This window comes from Micromesistius poutassou (genome assembly GCF_964030765.1).
Source record: "Micromesistius poutassou genome assembly, chromosome: 8".
Taxonomy (NCBI): Eukaryota; Metazoa; Chordata; class Actinopteri; order Gadiformes; family Gadidae; genus Micromesistius; species Micromesistius poutassou.
The window spans coordinates 12,225,213-12,248,694 of NC_140278.1; the positions used below are offsets into that span (position 1 = coordinate 12,225,213).

The window sequence follows — 23,482 nt, forward strand, 5'->3', positions numbered from 1 at the left end:
GAAAAGTCATCCCGTTGTACTAATCGTGTCCGCTCTCCCATCTTGTGTTTGCGTCTCCTCAGAGGACATTTTCCCCTGCAAGGCGTGTGGGATCTGGTACCGGAGCGAGAGGAACCTGCAGGCCCACCTGATGTACTACTGCAGCGGGCGGCAGAGGGAGCCAGAGAGCGTGGCGGAGGAGAACGACACGGCGCCCCACCTGACCCCCAGCGTGTGCCCCTTCCCGCAGTGCAACAAGAGCTTCTCCAGCGCCAGGGCCCTGGAGCTGCACCTGAGCACATCACACACCGGTGAGTGAGGAGACCCCCCGGCTCCTTCGCCAGAACAAATATTCACCCAAATACTCATTCTGACTTTCACAGACGTTGAATATTTTTCCGTACTTTTATGGGAAATTGTCTTTCCCGCAGAATGGATGAACCTATCGTTTCTAAGATGGAAAAATAAACTCATCCTTGCTGTCATTCGGCACTGCTGACAGTTCATCTGTTAAAAAATATATCTCTGCCGGAAGAAGGAATGGGCTTAGCATTATGCAACGGCCATTTGATGGTTTCTGACGTTAACTCTGAAGGAGGAGTTGGAAGCGCTGCAGTTCTGAGAATTTCTCCCTTTTATCTCCTTCACAGGTGTCAAAATGGAAGAGAGCATCCCTCCTGGCACCAACTTGAAATGCACAATCTGCAACTACACGGCAGATTCCCTTATTACATTCCAGCATCACATCATGTCTCACCTGTCACAGGCGGCCTTTAGATGCAATCACTGCCATATCAGCTTCCAGAGCCACAGGGAACTCTTACAGCATCAGGACTTACACGGGCACGGCAACAAACTTCACAGGGAGGCCGACGGTACCGAGCTCTCCCCCAGGGGTCCGGAGGACAGCCTCCAGCAGCATCACGCCCGCGCCGAGCTGGCCCACAGGAAGGATGCGCTGCTCGGAAGCCCCAAAGGGACCCTCACCAAGGAGACGAGCACGGAGGGGGAGGTCGACAAGGCTGAGAAGAAGCCAATGCTGTCTGTGCAGAAGGGAGAGGCCCACCCGGGCAGCAAAGCCAGTTTCTCTTACACCAGGATCAAGTCTGAGCCCTCCAGTCCCCGACTGGCCTCGTCCCCCGTGCAGCACAACATGCCCACGTTCCCCATGGGCCCCTTCTTGTCTCAGTTTGCGTTCTCCCAGGACATTTCCGTGGTCCCGCAGGCCTCAGAGATCCTCGCGAAAATGTCAGAGCTTGTTCATCGGAGGCTCCGCCACGGAGGAAACAGCTATCCCCCTGTCATCTACAGCCCCCTCATGCCCAAAGGGGCTACCTGTTTCGAATGCAATATCACCTTCAACAACCTGGACAACTACTTGGTCCACAAAAAGCACTACTGCAACAGCCGCTGGCAGCACATGGCAAAGTCTCCCGATTTCTCCAGCCTGTCGGACAAGGTTCCCGAGGCAGTGAGCCCGAACAACGGCCACAGTTCAGTGAGCATCCTGGCCGGCTGCCACTCCACGGAGACCGACAGCCACCTCATGCAGTCAGCTTGTCTGAACTCCAGCGTTTTAGACATGATCAACGCGGGGGGCAAAGGGCCCGACAAAGAGCTACCCGGAGCGCTAAAGAAGGTCACCACCCCGACCGGCACCGAGGAGAGGGTTAACGGCAAGCAGATGGAAGGCAAGAGCCCCAGCACGGGCCTGGTGGAGAGCGACAATGACCCCAACAAGACCACCTGCGAGGCCTGCAACATCACGTTCAGCCGGCACGAGACCTTCATGGTGCACAAGCAGTACTACTGCGCCACCCGCCACGACCCGCCCATGAAGCGCATGTCCGCCAACAAGGTGCCCTCCATGCAGAGGACCATGAGGACCCGCAAGCGCAGGAAGATGTACGAGATGTGTCTGCCAGACCAGGAGCACCTCAGGCCCCCCATGGGTCAGCAGCAGGGCTACCCCCCGATGGGCAACCCCTGCACGTCCCAGGAGGCCGTGGAGAGCCTGGCCGAGCGCTTCCATCCCCGCTGCGACGTGTTCCCGGGCATGGTGCCCAAGCACCTGGAGGCCTCGCTCACCGTCACCAAGTCCATTCTGCCGCCCAAGTGCAGTAGCGGCGAGCCGCAGGAGATGGACGCCCCGATCGACCTCAGCAAAAAGTGCTCGCCCGTCCCCGACAAGACATGTAACTCCCCGAAAAGACTGTTGGACTACCACGAATGTACAGTATGCAAGATAAGTTTTAACAAAGTAGAGAACTATCTCGCCCACAAACAGAACTTTTGCCCCGTCACAGCTGTCGCCGCGGCAGCAGCAGCAACTCAGCAGCAGCACAGCGAGGCCGGCAGCATGGAGCCCACCTTGTTCCCAGATGTGAAGAGCGAAGGCAACAACAGCGTCGCCGCCGACGACGTCTACACTAAGAGCCCGGGCAAGTGCGAGAAGAACGGCAACGGGAAGATGATCGTGCAGAACGGAGGCATGTTCCCCCCTCACCTGGGGCCGGTTCCCGGGCTGCCGGCTTTCACCGAGCCCCAGCTCCTCCCCTCAAAAGACGAGAGCAAGAGCATGTTTCTGCCCCACTGCCTTTATCCCGGAGCAATAAAGAAGGTAAAAGGCGCCGAGCAGATCTCGCCGTATTTCGGGATAAAGCCGACCGACTATGTGACGAGCGGCGCAGTGATCCCGGGAGAGCCCGGCGAACCGGAGCAGAGCGTCAACGGGGGAGGGGGGGGAGAGGCCGGGACCCATAGAGAGCAGCCCCAGCCGGCTGCTGCTAATGGCTGCCCCCACCCTGGCAAGGAGCCGCTCCCCCTGCTGCCCAAGAACAGGGGCATGATCATCGTCAATGGGGGGCACAAGCCCGAGGAGCGCTCGGGAACGGCGCCACCCCAGCAGGAGAACCAGTCCCATAACCCCCAGCAGCCAGATGGCCACTCCACCAATCCCTCGCCCACGTGGGGGGCCGAGAACGCGGCCGACTCCAACGAGAACGTGTCGCCCACGTCCAAGTCGCCCGGCACGGAGGCCCCGCCCGCTGCCAATAAAGGTGTGAACGGGTCGTCACAGGCCCCCGGGAGCGGCAAGTACTGCCGCCTCTGTGACATCCAGTTCAACAATCTGTCAAACTTTATCACCCACAAGAAGTTCTACTGCTCGTCACACGCCGCGGAGCACGTCAAATAAGTCCCGGAAGAGGGAGAGCACTTCTTTTCTTCTTTCACCCATCACCATAGCGATCCCCTAACTTTGCCCAACCCACTCAACCCCCCCCCCCCCCCCCCCAACCCCCACCAAACCCAACCCCCCCTTTTTTTCTTCTTCCATTTTGGTACACTGTTGTGTCTGGAATAGAGCATCTTGCAGTTCTTAATGCTGCTTGTGGACAATCAAGAGAAGCTTCTTCTTTCATCGTTTTAAGACTTAAAAATGCAAAATCAATTGTTTGAAAAAGAAAAAAAATGGAAAATGAATCGAGAATAATATTGGTGCCACTTTCACATTTATTTATTTTACAATCAGTATTAATAGGAGTAGTGATCTTAATTTAAATTCAAAATGAAATTTATATCAGAGTTGTTTGTAACGTTATTGTATAGTCATTCTTGTGTAGCACACATATCGTTTACACTGTAATGTAGGCTCAATGAAACAATAGACAGAACATGAAGACAAGATGCATTTTAGACACAAAAATAGCTACTGAGGCACTTGTGTATTCTTATTTGCTGTACCAGTTTTTTGTATATGTTCAAAATGTCACTTGCGGTTTGCTACTAATGAAATTGTTAGCCTTAAAAAAATAAAATAAAATAAGAATCACCATTTTGAGGTGATTTAGTGGGCGCACATGCATACCCAGCATCTGACATCGTTTGGCATATACACATGGCTTTGCATACATATGTGGCTGTTTGTCCCCGTCTCTTATCTTCAACTCAGATGTGGATGTTCTCATGAAGATGGCAGCATTCTTGTATAGTACTCGTATTTCTGTTGAATGATATTCTTTGATCTCCCTTTTTGGAATTTTTTGCTCTCAATGCAATACTTTGTAAATGAGGGAACGTTACTAAAAAGCAGTATTATGAAATGGGGGAATTGTGCATATAATTATTTGTAACCCCATTGGGAGAGAAAAAAAAAGTGAATTGTACAAGAATTAAGTTTATTGCTGATGAGCAGAATGGGTGGGACTGTCAGTGGGGTACCTGATGTAAAATGATCATTCCAATGTCCTAATTATGGGAGAAAAATGTTTCTTAACAAACGTTGTTGCTATGCATGTATATGGATGGAATAAAATTCCAGATCTGTTGGAAATTTTTATTTTGATGTGGTGTCATAATTAAACTTAAATCCTCAGGATAATTCAGTGTCGTTTGGTCTTTTCTTTCAGTAAATAAAGATTCACTAGTCATTCAATGTAACCGCTGTACAAGCCACAAGAATGAGAGAACCGTGAAGAACCGTCAAGGTTGAAATAATTATTTCTGGGAATTATTTAAACTTCAGTAACTTAGAAATGTATAAATAAATATTAACGTTAACACTACACCGCACAAGAATAAAAGGAGAAAGTCTCTAGCAAAAAATTACATATATTCAAGCCACTTCTCATTTTTAATATGTTCAGACACTATTTCCAAACACTGCTCACTATGATCAAACCATATATCCGTATCTCAGTTTCAAAACTGAGACTGAGCATTGATTCAGGCCTTCCAATGCACTTGGCCCATATGCATTTGGCTCAGACGAGACACACAAAGCATGAAGTACTGTGTAAAACGTTTAATTGGTCAGGATTTGTAAAACTCGCACATAAAACTCAATATATTCACATTGATATTCACTTCAGATATCTGCCGCACCGGCTGAGGCGGCCAATAGTATAGAAAAAAAAAAGGAACAGGCAGCAACAAACGAAAGCAGTTCCTCAGATTCGTGATGCATGTATGAAATGTAGGCCAGGTCACGTTACTCGCTCTGCTGCCTGGACTGTCGCTGCCTCACCACGCTCCTCAAGTGCTGACTGATGACAGATGGTCTCTGGTAGATCATTCGCCGGTCCACACCTCCGATCCCAACGTGATTGGCCGATGGATATGATTCACCCAGAAACTTCTTTTGAAGTTTCGCCACCATCTGCCATGAAAAAAAAAAATGAAAAAAATGAGAAAAAAATGACATTCACATCAGTTTTCCATGTACATCGGTTAGGACTGCCTGTTGGCCCGATGAGGTCAGTGTTGTACAGGATGGACACGCCTGCAGGGTGGAGGGAAGGCATCTCCACCTGGTTCAGATGCTCTGGAATCAGGCTGTCGAAAGACTCTCCGGTGATCACGCTCACCGACGTCCTTGTGGAGAGGGGTTTGAACTTTGTGATGTCCCTGAAGAGGAGCGCACAACATTTCGTTTGTGTTATTTACCGACCCATCTAGGCATGTCAATAATAAATATGCACCGACATGGAGCGCGACGCTACACGGTATGCTTGTGAAGTCGCTCTGAATGTTTTTGTTGTTGTGGTTGTGGTTTCCCGACCTGACTTGAGCGGCGCTTTCGTTCAGGAAGTAATGCTCGTCCACGGCACTGCTCTGGTGGGCGGGGTTACTCAGGAAGTACTTCTATGGAAACAGAATGCAGACAAAATAGATCAATGCATTACAAATCTCACCAAAGAAAGGTTCAGGTATCCAATTTCCTGAAAATAACCTGTATTAACCCCTCTTTTTTTTGTCCACTTCCCCAAACTTAATTGCCAATGTTTTATATAAGCGTACACATTGAAAGAAATAAAAAATAAATTATCTTAATTCTCCAGTTGTTAATTTCTGCAGGTAGAAGAACCGATATTGACATTGAAATGAAAGATTCACTGTATGTGTGTGTGTATATATATCTCTCGCATGTGATGATAGGAGATAACTCGGGTGCCATTAACATAGCAGCAAACAATTCTGCTCCAGTTCAATTAAGCAGTGGTCACAGAACATGCCCTTGAGAAATGGACTGCATGCTCTATTGAATTCAGTGCGTGTGTGTGTGTGTGTGTGTGTGTGTGTGTGTGTGTGTGTGTGTGTGTGTGTGTGTGTGTGTGTGTTGACCGTCACTAAGCTATTGGTAGAAACCTTTTTTTCCATTCCTTAGAGAATTAAAGCACAATGATGTCCTCATCTCCTTGGCAACAAATGTAAGACATTCTAAGCAGAAAATAAAGAAATATAATTAAAAAAGGCCAACCATCCAAATGCCATTAAACCAGTGGGTGGTACTGGACCACTAGGTAACAAGATATTGAAGCAGACATTGTTTAGTAACCCATGTTTCAGCGGTTAAGTGTAAAATCTGGTGCGATTAGCTTTACAATTAGCACTCACTGATCTTCCATCTCAACCGCTCTTTCCCGCTCCAGTGAAAAAGAACAAGAAAGCCTTTGTGAAATGTATTGTTTTCCACTTAAAACCACGCCTTTACAGACCGTTTTGGCCGTTGAGTGTGGCGGGGGGGAAATTGGCTGTTGTTCATCATCAAAAGCAATAGCTGCTGCTCTGTCGGTGGCGCTTCGCAAAACAAGTCAACCAAAATGAGTACAAGGCCTGACGACACGCGGCCACTTTACCATTTAAAACAGATTTAGTGCCCAGCTCAGTGGTGACAGCGGCTTGTGGAATCATCCACCCAACCCCAGAACTCATCTGCAATATACACCGCTGTCTGTGGGGAAGGTCTGTCGTCAATATTAATGGCCTTCCATGAAAAACATTATTTACAATGAGCTGTCAGAACCCGGAGTTTACAATATAGCATGCATCCCAAGATATACACTGAGTATGTTTGTGATGTCACGGCAACGTCTGCAAACGGATTTAATTCTCATTCGCCGTATCTTGGGGGGGGGCTCACAAACTGTGATGATAGGGTTTGTGATGATGATTCTGTCCCCCCCCCCCCCCCCCCTACATATTCTCAGCACAGATCAGTTTCCCCACTGCAGTCGTTATTGTTCTGGCACCAGCACCACCATGTGGCAGAGTATAGACACTACTACCCACAAACTCATACAAAAGTACATGCAAAATGACTACCAATTACCAGAGTCATCTTCAGCGGTATCATTATAATGGTTTATGTATTATAATACAAACATTTTTTTTACAGGTAATATGAATCTTATATTTGCACTGTTGGAGACTAAACATAAACGCAAGGTTTTGAGAGGCCTGTCTAAAAACAAGACTTAAAAAAAAAAAAAAAAAGAGTATTTAAAACCTCTCACTCCACTCACACCATTAGAGTTCCTTTCAAATTGGGTGCACAATTTGGGATTCATTACTTATAAATACTTGTGTGTGTGTTAATGTGTGCCTGTGTGTGTTAAAGTGTTCCTGTGTGGGTGCGTACCTGCGTGCGTAAACACACGTGTGTGTGTGTGTGTGTGTGTGTGTGTGTGTGTGTGTGTATGTATGCCTGAACCTCACCTGGCGCTGTACGACGTCCTCTGCGACGGCGTCTCCAGTGATGGCGGGCTCCATGACACCCAGGATGATGAGCATGCGACTCAGTCCCGTCGCCGCCGAAAACTGCCTGGCCTGGAGCGAGGGCAGCAGCTTACCGTACCTGCAGGAACACACGGGATGGGACGCACCGGAGCAGTCACACACCGGGTCAATCTAAATGTCCTGAATATATGACCAGCAATCAGTGCATTGAGCGAAGGTCAATCGCTTGACTTGTTCTCATTCTTAAGAAAACTAAATCAATACGTTGGATTAAAACTAAATCCAAGCTGGCGGAAGTTAAAACAGAGACAAGGCCAGGACCACACAGAGGTCAACCATGAATATCCTCCTCCCTCAACACCCGAATAACCCCGCCCCCCCAAAAAAAACTTTCTCCATGGAGACATTTAACTAAAAGAAAGATTTTCTTGTGCGTCAGATGAGCTGCCAAAGGAGAAGCAGAAAAGCAGAAGAGAGCCGGGATTTTGTAACCCGGGAAGCCCAATCGGTCTCGGCTCAGTGGTGCTCTGAATTGGCCGGTCTCGGCCCGTGGAGCTCAATCAATAGTGCCTACCCGGGGCGGTCGCCGCCGCCGCCACGGATAGAGGGCCGCGCGGGGCGGCGACACGCTGTAGATCAACCCCTCCACCGCTGCTCGACATCAAGGACGGTCTCTGCCTCTCAGATACGGGGACACCGGCACGGTGCACACTGTTCTGGGGCCGCACCCGGGCCGGGATTGAAATCAGGTCTCCTCGACAGCCTCAGCACAGCTTTTCATGCTGGTGTCAAAGGAGAGCAGCGGCCATCTAACCGGCCATCCGCTTGAGCGTAAAGGAACCATACCGGTAGGGGTGATCAAACCATCATAACCAGTGCCTCCTGGCTTCACTCAAAGACCCGTAACCAGTCTGTTCAGATTGGCGACTGATCTGAACCAATATCATAACAAATATCTGAATATGTTACCAATACCATTTGTCAAAATAACCATGTGACGTATTATTGTACAGATTCTGCCCGAGAGCATTCAGAGCATGCGTCTGCCACAAAGGTTACAATAGCAATATTTTGGTCTTTGTGATAAGAGTACTTGTATGGGGATACATAGGGTGACTTGTACTACTCATATTGACTACAAGAGGCGCATGAATGTTAAATGTTCTCCGGCCGAATCTGAACAAGGGAGTCATTCCGACAAATTATATTGGTACAGATGTTCCAGTGAAGCCTGGAGAGGTTTGATCACCATGACCGGTATGGTCCTATAACAAGGCCCTTGATAATTAATAGCGTGTGGCGACAGACTAAGTGGTATTTGCAAACGACATTGGGTTTGTGTTCGCAATAGCACTTGACCCCGTGATCCAAAAGGGGCTGTGAGTTATCTTCAGACTCCAGCCTTCCGTCGCCTGCCATTCTGAACCCTGAGTGTGACAGCAGCCATGTTCCCAGAACTACCTGCCCGGGTGGACTCTGGCCTTCTTCTCATCGAGCCTGGGATCGCACGACGAAAACAGCCTAAGCACAGAGCGGAGATCCATTAAAACGGTAGGAGGACACATTCACCGCCAGTTGAAACGTCAAGCCCTGCTCTGGCCAAGCATGTAAATGCTGATGGGTCAGATAGAGCAAACGGGGGGGGGGGGGGGGGGGGAGCGGTGCTCGGCTGATCGAAGGGCTGTGAACAGACCGTTGCAGATAAACACGTCCACAAGACCTCCCTGCAGTCCTGTGGTAATCACAGACCGGGGGAAGGAGGTGGTAAGAAAGAAAGAAAGAAAGGAAAGAGGTGTAGGAAGAAAGGAACACGTGGACCTTATTTTCTCCCTTCCGCAGACGGAAACTTTTCAAATCAGACCTCAGGAGAGTGACATTCTGACATTCTCATCTGCCTTGGCCACCCGCTTCTCCCCCTGCAGTCATTCTCTGCCATCGCAATTTAGAAGCCACTCCTCGACCCAGCTCTTTAGGGACGTTTCAGCCTCCGCACATTTTCCACCTGTCACCCCTTCTTCCCTTGATTCTGGCAGAGAGAGAGAGAGAGAGAAAAACACGCTCTTTCCCTATCAGACCAGCCCACCCCACACACACACACACACACACACACACACACACACACACACACACACACACACACACACACACACACACACACACACACACACACACACACACACACACACACACACAGACAGACAGACAGACAGACAGACAGACAGACAGACAGACAGACAGGCAGGCAGGCAGGCAGACAGACAGGCAGTTTGGATCTGGTCAAATCGTTCCCGGGTCTGGCATTCAGCGTTACTTGAAGGATTCTCCAGCCACCTGTCCTATTCCCTCCTCTTCTTTCTCCATTTTTAATTCTGCCCCGGAGTGAGGATTATGCAGAGCAAGGCATGCGTGTCAAAGGGAAATTTAGTGGGTAAAGACAGCCAAGATTGGCGGGATGAATTAAGCAGATAACGGCTGCAGACGAAGTATTGGGGGGGGGGGGGAGCATGTAGAGCAAAACGCCTCGCCCATGTTGGTCATTTCAGGAGGGGTCTCTCTCTCTCCCTCTCTCTCACACACATACACACACACACACACAACAATACACACAGGCGCACACACACACACAAAAAAACCCCCGCCCCTGCAGGAGCAAGGAGGCAATATCTAAATTAATAAAGTGATGAAATGAGTTTGTGCCGCGGCGGACTTTCTGCTGTTTGACTTTCCCATCTGGATTAGTGCAGGCTGAATGGACTGCTCTGTTACTTTTTTTGTTACCGCCGCGCAATTCACTGTCGGAATTTGGCCCTGTAGCGATAAGGCTAGGCTAAGGCTCCATCACCTCCCCCACCACCCGTCACCCTCCACCTCCACCATCACCGCCCCCCCCCCCCCCCCCCCCCCCACCACCCCCCCCCCCCCCTCCCACCCCCCCCTCATTACCATCTCATCACACATGCGAGGCCTCCCGTTACCTGCGAGTGCGGCTCAGCGCCACGACAGCGACCATTACACGGGCTCCCCCGCTCACCATTAGCGCCCGCCGCGAACATTTCAACATGGACTATTACACGCGGCTCAGCTAAAATACAACACCGCCCCGGGGCTTCGTACCAGAGCGCTTTATAGTCAACTATAGCACAGGGGGTGGATGTTTTTTAAGAGGAAAAGGGGGCTACGTCAAGTGGCACGTTTTTGGGAGTGTATGCTGTTATGTAGTGGTGGTCATACAAATCAGATTTTAGATGAATAATCTAAAGAAGTAGTATGGTAGACTGGCGTGTATCTGGGTGAACGGGGCGTTTCACTCTCATTCGCTTCATGTTTGTTTGGACCAATCATGCTGCTGGAGGCGGGAATCTTGTGCAAAATTGGCAAACACAAACTCAGTAGCAGTAGTAATGTAAAGGCTCATTAAAATCCCATTCTGAGAACTTCATCTACTTGCTCAAATGAGTTTCAGTAGAATAACTATGTGACAAAACAGGACACAATGTACACTACAGCATCTTTACCTTCTAGAGCAGAGAGAGAGAGTAGTTCATGACTATGGCTCTGTTTATTGAGAGAAAAAAGGGGATAGATATTATTTATATGAATTGGTGCAGTAATCTTAGGTCAAGGTATCATTTTATAAACGACTGGCGTAGACTTTGAATTTTGTCTCATCCAAAATGGTATTAACAAAATCCTGAGAAAATGTATTTTGAGACATCAGATCCCTTATAACACACATGCAAACAGATATCAATGAAATAAAAGTAGGTTAAGAAATTCTGAAATAATAATTTGCATAAATTAAACCATTGTGAACAGGTATGGCTTAACAGAGTCAAGTGAATGCCAGAGCACAATCCATTCAGTCCATTCAGCACACAGTGTGGCCACATGGTGTCACTCTAGCACCGCAACGTCTCATTAAAAATACAGCCTTGCTTGGAGAATACGAATACGATCTTTACAACCACCAAGCCCCGAGTCTGTATGGATTACCCTGCACTGGCGGGGTAAACACACAGGGGCCCACGGCACCATAGCTTCATTAGTTGCGTTACACTTACAGGTGTGCTAATTGCAATTAATTGGCATTCCCGCCACAGGGAGGATTCTCTTTGAGGGCAGGGGAGGGGGGGAGAGAGAGAGAGCGAGAGCGAGAGCAAGCGAGCTCTGGTCTCAACCATGCTAGGCTTATTTAGAAAGTGTGTCACAGGTGAATATAATAATGTAGGCCTATATGGGGGCACACAGAGTTGTTAGATAACACAGGTTGTGTTATTGTTTGTTTGTGACTTAGATATTTACCTCGGCCTAGTCCTAAATAAACCACATTTTGCCAAGCTAAGCCCCCTCTTCATCTTAATTAATGGTCTCTCCACCATCACCTCTTCGCCTCCAACCAGATGCCAATATTGGTGCATGGTCCCTGAGAGATGGAGAGGCTTGGGTAGGAGCAGGGCTTTACTCCAGCTGATTATTTAAATACAGCTCACAGGGCGCATAAGCCAGCAGAAAGTGGGGTTGGTGGAGTTCTTTTGCCTCACAACTTCTGCTGCAACTAAACTATACTTACTTTCCTGCTTGCAGTGTGGGCTCTCTGACAGAGAGCCCACTCTGGCGAGAGAAAGAGAGAGAGAGAGTTAGAGGGTAGGACAGCTTTCAGCAAAGGTTATGTAATGCTAAGCACTCAAGATTTTCAATTAGCTACTGTATCATATAGGCAGGATGGGAGTGTTTCAAATCCCTGCACAATGGAAAGGTGTAGGCGCTAGAGACTGAAAATGGCTGTCCCCCCCCCCCCCCCCCCCTCCACCACTCACATTGACATTTCCACTTCCAGGTAAGACTACATTATAACTGAGGAACATTACACTGCGTTGCCTCCCACAGTTGCGCTCATAAAATACCATCTTTAATGGCATTCTGTAAATTGCAGTGGCGATGGGCAGAATCTCTTTGTACTTTTGAACTCCACTTAGCATATGATAGAGCACTGAAACAGTAGCTACAGCAAGCAGAGAGGGGTTGTCAAAGTAACAGGCATAGGGAAGGAATTGTGAGAGGTGAGGTGAGAGGCAAAACTAGTTGCGTATGTCCACAAGAGTATGGGATAGATGGTATAAATGGAAGATGATTCACCGACACAATCAGACACAGCAAATTAACTCATCTGTGTCCTCGGAAATGATGCCCACTCTGAATGTGTCAACTTGTCATAATGTTACTGGTGGAACGACAGTAGGACAGAAGGAAGTAATGGTCACAGCGATGTGGATAACTTAGCTTGGCAATATCTTCAGTTAACATTGTGTAAAATGTGCATGGCTGCAAATATTATGACCAGAAACGTTCTGGAAGATAAGAAGTGTCTGTGTGGGCGCATGAATGTTTGGGTTTAGTGGCCAGATGCGAAAGAAAGGGTGGGACTTCTGACTTCTGTCACATGTTTCGGATGTTGCTTTGTCAAATTGTCACAAAGCTCCTTATTATTCTCCAGTCTTTGTTGTTGTTAGCTGCACAACTTATAAGGGAAATTGCATCTCTGTAAAACTCATGAGCTTCTCCGAAGCCTCTATGATACATGGAATGGAAGGAATTGTGTGGCGTAATGAGAGCGGTGTGTGTGTGGTGTTTAACACGTTCATGGTGCATTAAGACGGGCAGTAACCAATCAATCAGCATTCATTACCGTATGAGGAGCTTCCCATTAGGACGGTTCAGAGCAGTGAGTGTCTCCCAGCGAATATCGCCCCATGGGGCAAATCATTTTGAAATCCGTCCGACTCCCTCTCTCTCTGTTTCACTCACACGCAATGGGACAACCGCACACAAAAGGACACACATATGCTAATTGATTATATAAAGACAAGGTGTAAAATGTAAAATGTATACTGCAATGACATTTTAGCAAAAAATGCCTGCATAAAAAACATGAAGCCAGACAGGTCGTGTCTCTATGCTGGTCAAAGCCAACATGTTCAGTGGAAGGACATCAAAACATTTACTTGCCGGGGAGGTAATTACAGTAACACTATCAGGAGTTGACATGGATTTAAAAGTAAAGCAGACCACACTGGTCTGCAACAGAGTGTAGAAGGAAAGAAAGGCTCAGATTCACACAGTGCAGGTTCTGGTTTTTCCACAAAACTCAAGGTTGTTACAGCTCAACGTAACCCTGTTTACATCTACTGCAAAAACAGGTGGCACTGAAACCGTAGGCAGGACAGTAGCTTGTTGATGAGAAAAACAACTGAAAAGCTGAAACTCTTCTCTTCAATTTGACCTAAACAGAGAGATGGGCTTTAAATAAAGCCAGGGTGCTGATCCCATGCCTGTAGCTTCCTTTTCTCTATCACATACACATACACACACTTCTCTCGGGAGATGTGAACACATACTGTTACACTGGGGAACAAGAAGACGAAATCAGAGCTACGTGCAGCCACATCTTAAAAGGAAATCCCCAATAGGACAGTTATGATTAAACCCCCCCACCCCCCTCCACAACAAGGACACGTGCACAGAGGCAGAGACATGCACACACACATACTGTACACACACACACATACGTACACTGAATGCATGGAAGAGAGAGAGTGAGAGAGAGAGCGAGAGAGAACAATTTCTCGGGAGATCTATTTTACAGGATATAACAGAACTCATTCTGGGGAGTGAGCTGCCGTTAATGACTTGGGTCTTTGATGTGTAAATCCTCTGGTCCCCAGCACCCTGCTGATACCGTCTGCCCACCACCCCCATCCTCCCTCCTCCCTCCTCAGGTGCAGCTGAAGCCCTGCCCTGCCCCGCCCCACCACTACCACCACCAACGCACCCCCCGCTGGATTCCTTCATCGTTTGCACTGAAGGCTGATTGCGAATAACCTGGTATCTGCAGAGAGAGACACATAGGTAAACACGCCCAGCAGGCGGTGTACCCAAGTGAGAGACAGCAGCTGAAGTAAAGTGTCTTTGTGAGAGAGCCAGAGACATCCCAGAACCCTGTCACTCATGACCCGCATGACCTTGATCCACCTGGGTCAGGACCCAGAAGTGGGTCCATAGGGCATTTTGGTTGGGTCGCAGAGCATAAGCCAAACCTCCATCTATAGACAGAAGGCCCTGAATGAACTTATGTTTTAATGTTAATTCATCTTTCAATGCCCTACTGTTTCTCTCCAAATTTTGCAGCTTTTTGTTCGCTCAATGCTTTTAAAACAGTACTTCAGGGCATTGTTGATTACTGCAATATTGGAAATGACTAAGGACACTTGAGGTCCTGAGGCTAGTTGAGAACCACTGCCGTATAGATTGAGATCTGTGTCTACGTCTCCATCAGTCATATCACGGAAATGTCCTCACACGTAATCCGCAATCATGCCACAGCCAGCCCATCCTCCCCTGATCCCCTCATCCGAACCCATTACATCGGTGATCGAATTGTGTTCTTCTACAATGTAAATGCAAGTGTTCTCTCTTTCTTCTCCCCTTCCACAGCCCCCCGGTGGGAGTAATTGGATTGCGGCTGCGCTGTCATATCCGCAGTTAAACCAATGGCTTTTAATCAGCGAGGATAATTGGACACATATCCCTGACAAATGGGGCTGCTCTACTTAAAGTCATGTAAAAATTAGGCATATTTTTGTTCTCCATTTCTCCATCTACTTCTTATCAAGAGTTATCGCATCATGATGTAACCACTGTGCTGTGGATGTTAGCGACCTGGAATTTCTAAAAGATTGAGCGCTGCCAAACTGGCTAGGGCATGGTCTGCACATCATTGACTACTTCCTGTCTTTATGTTGCAGGGTTGCTGTTGATGGTTAAGAGATGGGGTAAAAGCTTTTTTTTTGCAGTTAAATGGCGGTTCGAAATGATTGTAAACTTGACTGCAAAGTAACCGGTCATCATTTAGTCAACATTTGAATCTTTACTCATCTTTATTCATCCTCAAATCATCAACAACCAATGTATGTTGTAATGTTGTAATGTTTTAGAAAACTACCACTACTCTAATTCATCATTCGTTACAAACCACTCACCCAAACACAAAAACAAACACATGTGCACAATAATATGGCTGCATGCTGCGATTACCATCCACTAATGAATTACTGGGGCCCCTGGAATGAATGTTGTTAATGAGCCCCGCCCAACAAGACTATCAAGCAGGATGAGTTGTCAGCACAAGGCCAATCAGCACGCAGCCCGAGGCCCAACTGCTGCACAACAAAGAACACTTTCAGTGTTCCTATCTCCGGCTTGCCAATATATTTTCTGGCATTTTTTTATTTTAAAAAAAACCTGTCCCACAGTCCCTGTGCAGCCCAGGCCCCCATCGCCTGTAGGACAACGAAAACACGTTTTTCGGCAGGACTTTTTGCTACCTAGAATAATGTATTTTCTGAGATCTCTTAAACGGGCTCAGTTTGTGCTCGTTTGTCTTTCGTTCCTCTCCCACCCCCCTCCCCCTCCCCATGGAGGAAGGCATTTTAACTCACCAGTACTCCTTCCACTGGTCCTCCTCAAACACATCCTCTGGGATGGGATCAATCAGAACCAGGTCTGACACAAACCTTGGGGGAGACAGAGAGGACAAACACGCACACACACGGATTTGACACACACACACACACACACACACACACACACACACACACACACACACACACACACACACACACACACACACACACACACACACACACACACACACACACACAGTAAGACTCTTGGACTCTGGCCTGAGCGGTCGTGGGCTGAGAGATGGATGGGGTCGTCCTACCCACAAGTTCTGTGTATTTGCCAATCTGTGTCCTGCCCAGACTGATGACCAGCAACCACATCCAGGGGGCCATATTTTCACTCTGACTGTGTCATCTACTCGACACTGCCTTCATTGACTCACTTTAATGGCCGTGACATCACGCCTAATCAAACGGTAAATCTATCAAACCTGGAACCCGGCTGACTGGGCCGTGAATCACAGAGGATGGATGAGACCGAACACGCTCTGGATTTATGGACGGTCTCCGAAAATGAATATGTGTGCAATTTAGCCAGGGGTGGAAGTTGAAAGAAAGAAAAGTGAAATAGGAAATTTAAGCAAGGTACTGCAGTATATATAGAGCAAAGATTGTGTATGTATGGAAAGATACACGATAAGTGTATAAGCATATAGTATGAAAACAAATCCCTCATAGTATCCCCATATGCGGTGGTTGTCTTATTGTGTACAGCATTTGGTAACCTGTTTGTATGCCATTCGTTAAAAACAAAAACAAAAATATGCAATAGCTTTTTCATTCCTTTGAGATAGTTTAGCTTTGGACAAGGCATTTAAAAACGCCTACAAACACCTTACAATGATGATGTCAAATAGACAGTATGCAAGTATTATCTAGGCACTAACTAGCTGTCGTGGGCTTTAGCTTCCTGATACAGGTTGCCGGGGCAACTAGACTCACGCATCATGGATGTGGCTGTAGAACCTGGCATTGAGCGTTCCCAACTCGGAGCCCACCAGGATGTAGGGTTGGTCGATCTCTGCCGCACGAAGGAGACGGTGCAGATCATCCACCATCCTGCAAACAAAATGTAGAAATATAATATCAAGAAAAACTATATGTGTGGTACAACATAAATGTCAAGTAACAACCACAAAATAACCATAAAACAGGGCACACGGCCAACCAACGGAGACAAAACAGTTTCTTAATTGTGGAGGGTGAGACCGGGCCAAACGACGCAGAGATAAATCCCCATACACTGCACTAATAATTCCCACGTGAGAGAGACTCCATTAAACAAAACAAAACAAAACAACTAAAAGAAAATCTCCAGAAACAGATGACTGCAAAAATATTGTTTTCTTTGTACTCATTTCAACAAGATGATTTACTGCAGACAGTAAAGGGCAGTGTTATATTACATTTTTCTTTTTTGTCCTTTGTGGGTACCCACCAGCGAGGACAATGGATACCATATATCCACTTAGCCAACACTGCTGAATGTACAGCGAGGGATATGGGATATGGGATGAGTCGGATTTCTCACTGCAACGCACCACCCAACACATAATCCAGAAAGACACTTCCACATCTCACACAATGCCACATCTTTTTCTAACTACCCATCTGTTGTACTGCTGGCTGTGGCTCCACTAGCATCAACCCAAACCCAGACCTATTATAATGACAATTACTTAGATATCTGATGTCAGTATTCAGCAGGTCAAACTGAACACAAACATGCTCTGGCATGTAAGTGAGCCCATAAATGTTAAATATCTTAAATATATTTTTTCTAGTTGGAAAGTACTGGCCAAAAGCCAGTACCAATTTGGTGCAAATCTGTGAATTTATTTTTGAGATACCCTGTTCCCACAGCGTCAAACAAACCACAAAATGTAATCTCCTTGGTGGAGGTAATCAACCCTCTGGTATACAAGATAAAAAAAACACACAATTAGTTACTGCATCATAACATCACCCATTAGAACTAGAAGTAGGACACATGTGATGTCATGTTTACAATATTAATGTAATAATCAATTATGCATGTGTACGCGGTGAACATGATAGCCTTCTTGAGATTTAAGTCAGGTTTTTCTTTCTTTTGAAATAAGTCCATGATGTCATTGCAAACAACAAAGCCTCCGACTCACCGCCCAGTGGTGGACATTCCCCAAACCTTCTCGGTTCCTGAGCTCTCATTCTGCATCACTCTCTTGCTGAAGCCCAGGCCCATTCTGTCATAGGTGCACACCTACAGAAAGAGGTAACAAGTTTAGATGGCGTTAGCTTCACACATGAACTTGCATTAGCAGCACTGGGCATAGGCATCCTTTACAGCAATAGGCATCCTTCACAAGAAAATAGGACATTCTCCACATTGCACTTGCATGTCATTGAGCGTTGTTCTAAAATGCTTGCTGTAAATGTTGGTTTGTTGTTATGCCTTTTAATGTGAGTAGTATTATTTTTAGAATCTAATGTAATTTGAGTATTGAATATTAGAAAACAAAGACAAAACATACAGGTCTAAATATGCTCGGAAATGCTTGCATCTCTGTTCTCTGTTCTTTCTTCATTCATTTATTATGATGTTTCTGCTTCTGTCGTTGCTGCTGTTTAGATGTAGGTCGTCGGAAACCACAACAAGTCTGTGACCTCATTGGGGGTCGTATTTCAGACAAACAGACAGCGACGGCCAGTCTGTCACACTCGGCTTTCTGCAAACGTCGAGTTCTCATTGGACAGCATACCGCAGCACTACTACAACAACAACAGTCCTCTGATGACCTCTCCTTGGTTACGGAACTGTGAATACATGATCAGACTGAAGTCCACAGCATGGTTGGTAAAAAAGCTAAATCGAATCATTTTTTGCAGTACAATATTAAATCTTTCATTGATTTTGTTTTCTATCTCTTGAATGAACTTGATATTACACACATAATAAATAAAAAATGAGGCAAAATCCACTGTAAATAATATTTTTTTTCTGTCAATTCCTCACCTTCGTCAGTGGAGCAACACTTTCTTGGACATGATACCAAATGTCTGAAGAGGCTCCGGTCGGGGCATCCAATATGACTGTAAACATTGATGGCAGTATGGTTAAGCTTATGAATGAAGAACACTAAAGCAGAAAAACAGTGGACTGTAAAATATATAATATTGCTAAAATATGAACCAGTGATTTACATATTGTTTAATGAGTGATTCATTACCAACTGGTTTTCCTTGTCCTTTACATAATAGGTGCATCTTTTGACCAAGACCGACATCCACGATCTGTCCTTCTGCATTGGAAGAGAATAGCGATGGCTGTTAAGAACTGGGTCTGTATACAGAATTAACAAAAAATATATTATCATTCTGAATAGAGTGATCACTTCAATAGGTGAGACAAGTGCTTAGGGGCAAAAAATGTATGCACAAACATCCAGGCATTTTGACACCATTATTGGAATAATTTCTGATTACAGTATTAAGTATGCAATGGAAAATACTCAATTCTATTTAGATATAAGTTTGTATATTTCGAAGGATGGAATATGCTGAAGACCTTTTGGCATAAGTAACTGTCCTTCTCTCTGCAGGGATGCATAGTTGAGGAACGGAGGTACGGCGATGATGAAAAGCAAACACGTTCCAATATTCTTAATGATGGACCAGTAGGTGACGCGTTGATCCTCAGTTTGAATGGGTTGTACACGATCAGCATCCTTGGTAAAAAAAAAACGAAATTGTTTAAATAATTATGATCACAGTTAACACACACACACACACACACACACACACACACACGCACACACACACGCACACACAGGGATGTAGCTTGGATGGGGCTTGATGGCCGGCTAACTGTCCTTATCTGAGATTGGCACTGCGTGCTTATGTGACACGTTGTATTAAACGCCCAACATTGAGGCGCACGGAGGTTTGATTGTTAGCAAACGGGGAAGCAAGAAGGTAATTCAAATTACATCACGTACCCTACTTTCTGACCTACGAGATTCGCCATTCGAATCTTGCCCTTCAGTTCTTCTGCGCATTTTGAAAACAATATGAACGCGATGTACTTGTAATGTGCTGATTTGAATGAAATATTTTTCGGATTGACTTCCTTGTTGTTGTACAGGGGCCGAAAAGGGACACATTGCACCGGTGTGATGGTACCTTCGGCGATATCAATTTACAACATTTGCCATAAAGAGCGTTATATGATTAAAAAAAATGAAACGTGAATTATGCAATTTACATTAAGTATTATCTTCTAGGAGTATAAAAACCGGATGAAACAATAAATCGAGAGAATAATACATTAAGGGAGGGATTGGGGAGGGGGGGGGGGGGGGGGGGGGGGGGTCTGGTGGTATGTTGTGGAGGAGTGGGCACAGTTTAATCGATGGCCTGCAGGGGGCCCTGTATCCTTTAAACACACCCATTATGTATTATGTTTAACAAGGCTGTAGGTTTAGCAGTGGATTGGATCATAATCGCCATTTAATACGAGTATATTTATGAATCCCACGCCTTCAAATGAAACGTGTTCCAGCCTGGTTATAAAACGCCTACCCCTTGTTTACGACTGTAATGGATCATTCTGTTTCTCCTAATATCCAATCAAGTTGTTACCACGGTTTAATTTATATATTAATCAGTGTGCGAAATACCCTTCAATATTCGGGGGGGTCACCATCTCCCGATTGTTGCGCAATATCGATCTAATTTTTTCTCATGCAGGCCTATAGCATACTTAGCAGACGTCAAGGCGCAAAGTCAAAGTACTCTGTGGGCGGTTCTATGGCGCTGTTGCTATTATGACGGCGGCCAATTTCTGCTCCCTAGTGGTTCTGCGCATGCGCATGACGACACTATTGACCCGCGGTGTAGTATTGGTGTAAAATATACATACTGTACCCCTTAACTCTTCAATAAATACGTTATAATACGGTATCAGAGTCTATCAAATCATGCTACCCTATCAAAAAGAGCTACCTTATGTGTTTGGTAGCGTATTTAATCTGTTGACCAACTGCCTCTATCAAACAATGCTCCCACTACAGAAACATTTTGATACTGTATTATAACGTCTTTATTGGAGATTTCAGGGGTAGGCCTACAGTATGTGTATTTTACACCAATATTCAATAAGCGTCGTCATGCGCATGCGCAGAACCACTAGGTAGCAAAAGCTGATGGGTAGCAGAAATTGACTGAACACCGGCGCAAATCTAAAATGGGTTGGGCTGAAACCCGTAGGTGTGTTTTGGGCGTAACATGCAATAAACCAATGAGAGTGGCATCTCCAATCCCCTTTAAGAGCCAGCGCATTTTGACTTGACGAGTTGATTTTTGACAGCGCGTTTGCAGTCTCCGCTGAGACAGATGCATGACCACGTGAATTTCAAACTTCAAATGGCTCAGTTTATGGCAAAATAATAGGCATAATTAACACATGGAATAGCGTTTTCTTCTCCAACTTCAGATGATTCGTCATGTAAATTGCGGCAAAGACAACTTAAAACATATGCGGACGCGGTCCTCGATGGCCGCAACTGTGGGTCTATTTAATGATATGCTGTAATACATTAACAAACATCGTTTGTTACCAGTATTGTATACATTATCGTTGTCGACTTGTGTTCATAATATGCATGTGTCCCCCTGTTAATATACATCGCCATGGACTGCATTATGCGTTACGTGTTTAATTTGCGTGTATTTAGACAGATGGGCGCGCACACACACGCGCACCAAGCATCACCCGCATTCATTCATTCTTTTATTTATTCAATCCTAAAAGTAATGGGCTTGTACACGATGTCTGGGTCAAGAACATATGTGTTTGCTGTACGGTGTTTTCAGATGCATTGATTTAAAAGTAGACCTACAATAATGATAATAATTATTATTATAATTTTATATTTTATAAATTTTTTATATAATTTTTTTAATATATATATATATTTTTATATAATTTTTTATCATTATTTTTTTCTATTTTTTAACTTCTAAAATTAAGGATTTTTTTTTATAAAATAAATAAAAATTACCTGCGCATGTTTTTTTGACATGCGCGCGCATGTTTTTTTTTTATTAATGAAATAAACGTGAAATATAGGCTACATACACAGACTAAACTGTTGTGATATGAAACAACTTTATTTATCTTATAACCAAGTCTCATTTAAAAAAGAAATCCTTGGTCTGTTGTTGTTCTGGGATGCACTAGCTTTATTTGCACTCAGTGGCCCATCCTTGTCGGAGGCCTTCTGTACCTGTGAGGTAGAATGAAGGGGGGTCCGATTTTTCTGTCTCTCATCCACTCCCGTCTCTCACTCAAACTTACGCGCACACACAGCTCCAAGTTGTCTCTATACTATATTTCTGCTCCGTTCTCCCGTCATAAGAACATTACTGTATGTAACCGTGGCTATCTGTTGCGTGGCTTTCCCACTAACATAGCTTCCTTTATTAAACATTAGTATTCATTTTTAGTGTTTCTCATGTCACAGAAACCACAGTGAATCCTGTGTTTCTGTGCCCCGCTGTGGTGTCGACAGCACAGAGCTCCGGTACCGTTACAGGACAGCGGTGGTTTCTTTCAGCTTGTATTGTATTCCAATTTTAGCGAAAACACACATAACATTAGCTTGAAAGAAAAAAAACTGTTTAAGTATGCTTATCTTTGTGTGAATTTCGGGATGACTCGTCTGCCAATGACTTCAAGTTGGTTGTGTTTTAACCGGTGATTGTTGCGCCAAACTGTATACAAAGGAACACTTGCTTGCGACGCAGCAAGAACCTGCTAGTTGACCTGCCGGGCGGGACGATCAGTAGTCTACTTCCCCACATAAAGAGCTTAGTTCTGATTGGATAGCTTCCCTAATCGTCCCGCTTACATTTTGGTCTTGTTTTTATTCGATAACGAAGGTGTCAAAAGATTTCGTCGTAGTTTTTGTCATCCTAAATTGATTTTTATTTAGTTATCGTCTCGTTTTCGTCAGACTGTAGACCCCCCCCACCCCAATGTTTTCTCAATGGATCTCCACGAATCACACAAGTGGCCAATTTTGTTTAAAAAACGGCGAATTTCGCCGAAAGCTGACTAGTTTGCATGCCTGTGTGTATAGCCTACGTGTGTGTAAGCGTAGGCTATGTTGTAGTTCCGACCTGCCATGGCACGTAAAAATAGCAACAACTGCGCTATCCGCTATAGACCAGGTATTTTTCGGTCAGTGGCGCAATTGCATTGGCGCATTTTTTAGATCACTAAAATAGCACCAAGTAGGCTATCATTTGCGCCGGAACACGCCCCTGCTTTTCGCCAACACGCCTCTCCAGGCGCAAGTGTAGTGGTGCCTGGTTGCTGCGGGGGAAAATCAGCTTTGCGCCGGGTGCAAACTAGCAACGACACATGCGTCGGTGTAGAAAGTCAATTGCACCGGGCGCACACTTCTGTTTGGCGCACATGGCTA

The 23,482-nt window shown here is 45.7% G+C and overlaps 2 protein-coding genes across 2 annotated transcripts in view; one reads left to right on the plus strand and one right to left on the minus strand.

Moving 5' to 3' along the window:
- Positions 1 to 3,175, plus strand: part of zfpm2a (zinc finger protein, FOG family member 2a) — a gene marked incomplete at both ends in the record, with an annotated part of 105,863 nt that extends 102,688 nt beyond the window's left edge. Inside the window, 2 exons of the mRNA XM_084471916.1 lie at positions 63 to 290; positions 630 to 3,175. Coding sequence (XP_084328042.1) covers positions 63 to 290; positions 630 to 3,175 — 2,774 coding nt within the window. The remainder of the gene's footprint in view (positions 1 to 62; positions 291 to 629) is intronic.
- Positions 3,176 to 3,566: 391 nt separating this feature from the next.
- Positions 3,567 to 20,122, minus strand: LOC311351458 (uncharacterized protein). Its single transcript, XM_084471607.1, has 11 exons — positions 19,994 to 20,122; positions 19,564 to 19,723; positions 19,226 to 19,297; positions 19,012 to 19,088; positions 18,158 to 18,258; positions 16,959 to 17,075; positions 15,993 to 16,067; positions 7,477 to 7,615; positions 5,540 to 5,622; positions 5,289 to 5,385; positions 3,567 to 5,137 (listed from the first exon to the last, which is right to left on the minus strand). Exons 1-11 carry the CDS (start codon positions 20,051 to 20,053, stop codon positions 4,970 to 4,972), a joined length of 1,149 nt encoding a protein of 382 aa, XP_084327733.1. The 5' UTR covers positions 20,054 to 20,122; the 3' UTR covers positions 3,567 to 4,969.
- Between the last annotated feature and the right edge of the window lie 3,360 nt (positions 20,123 to 23,482).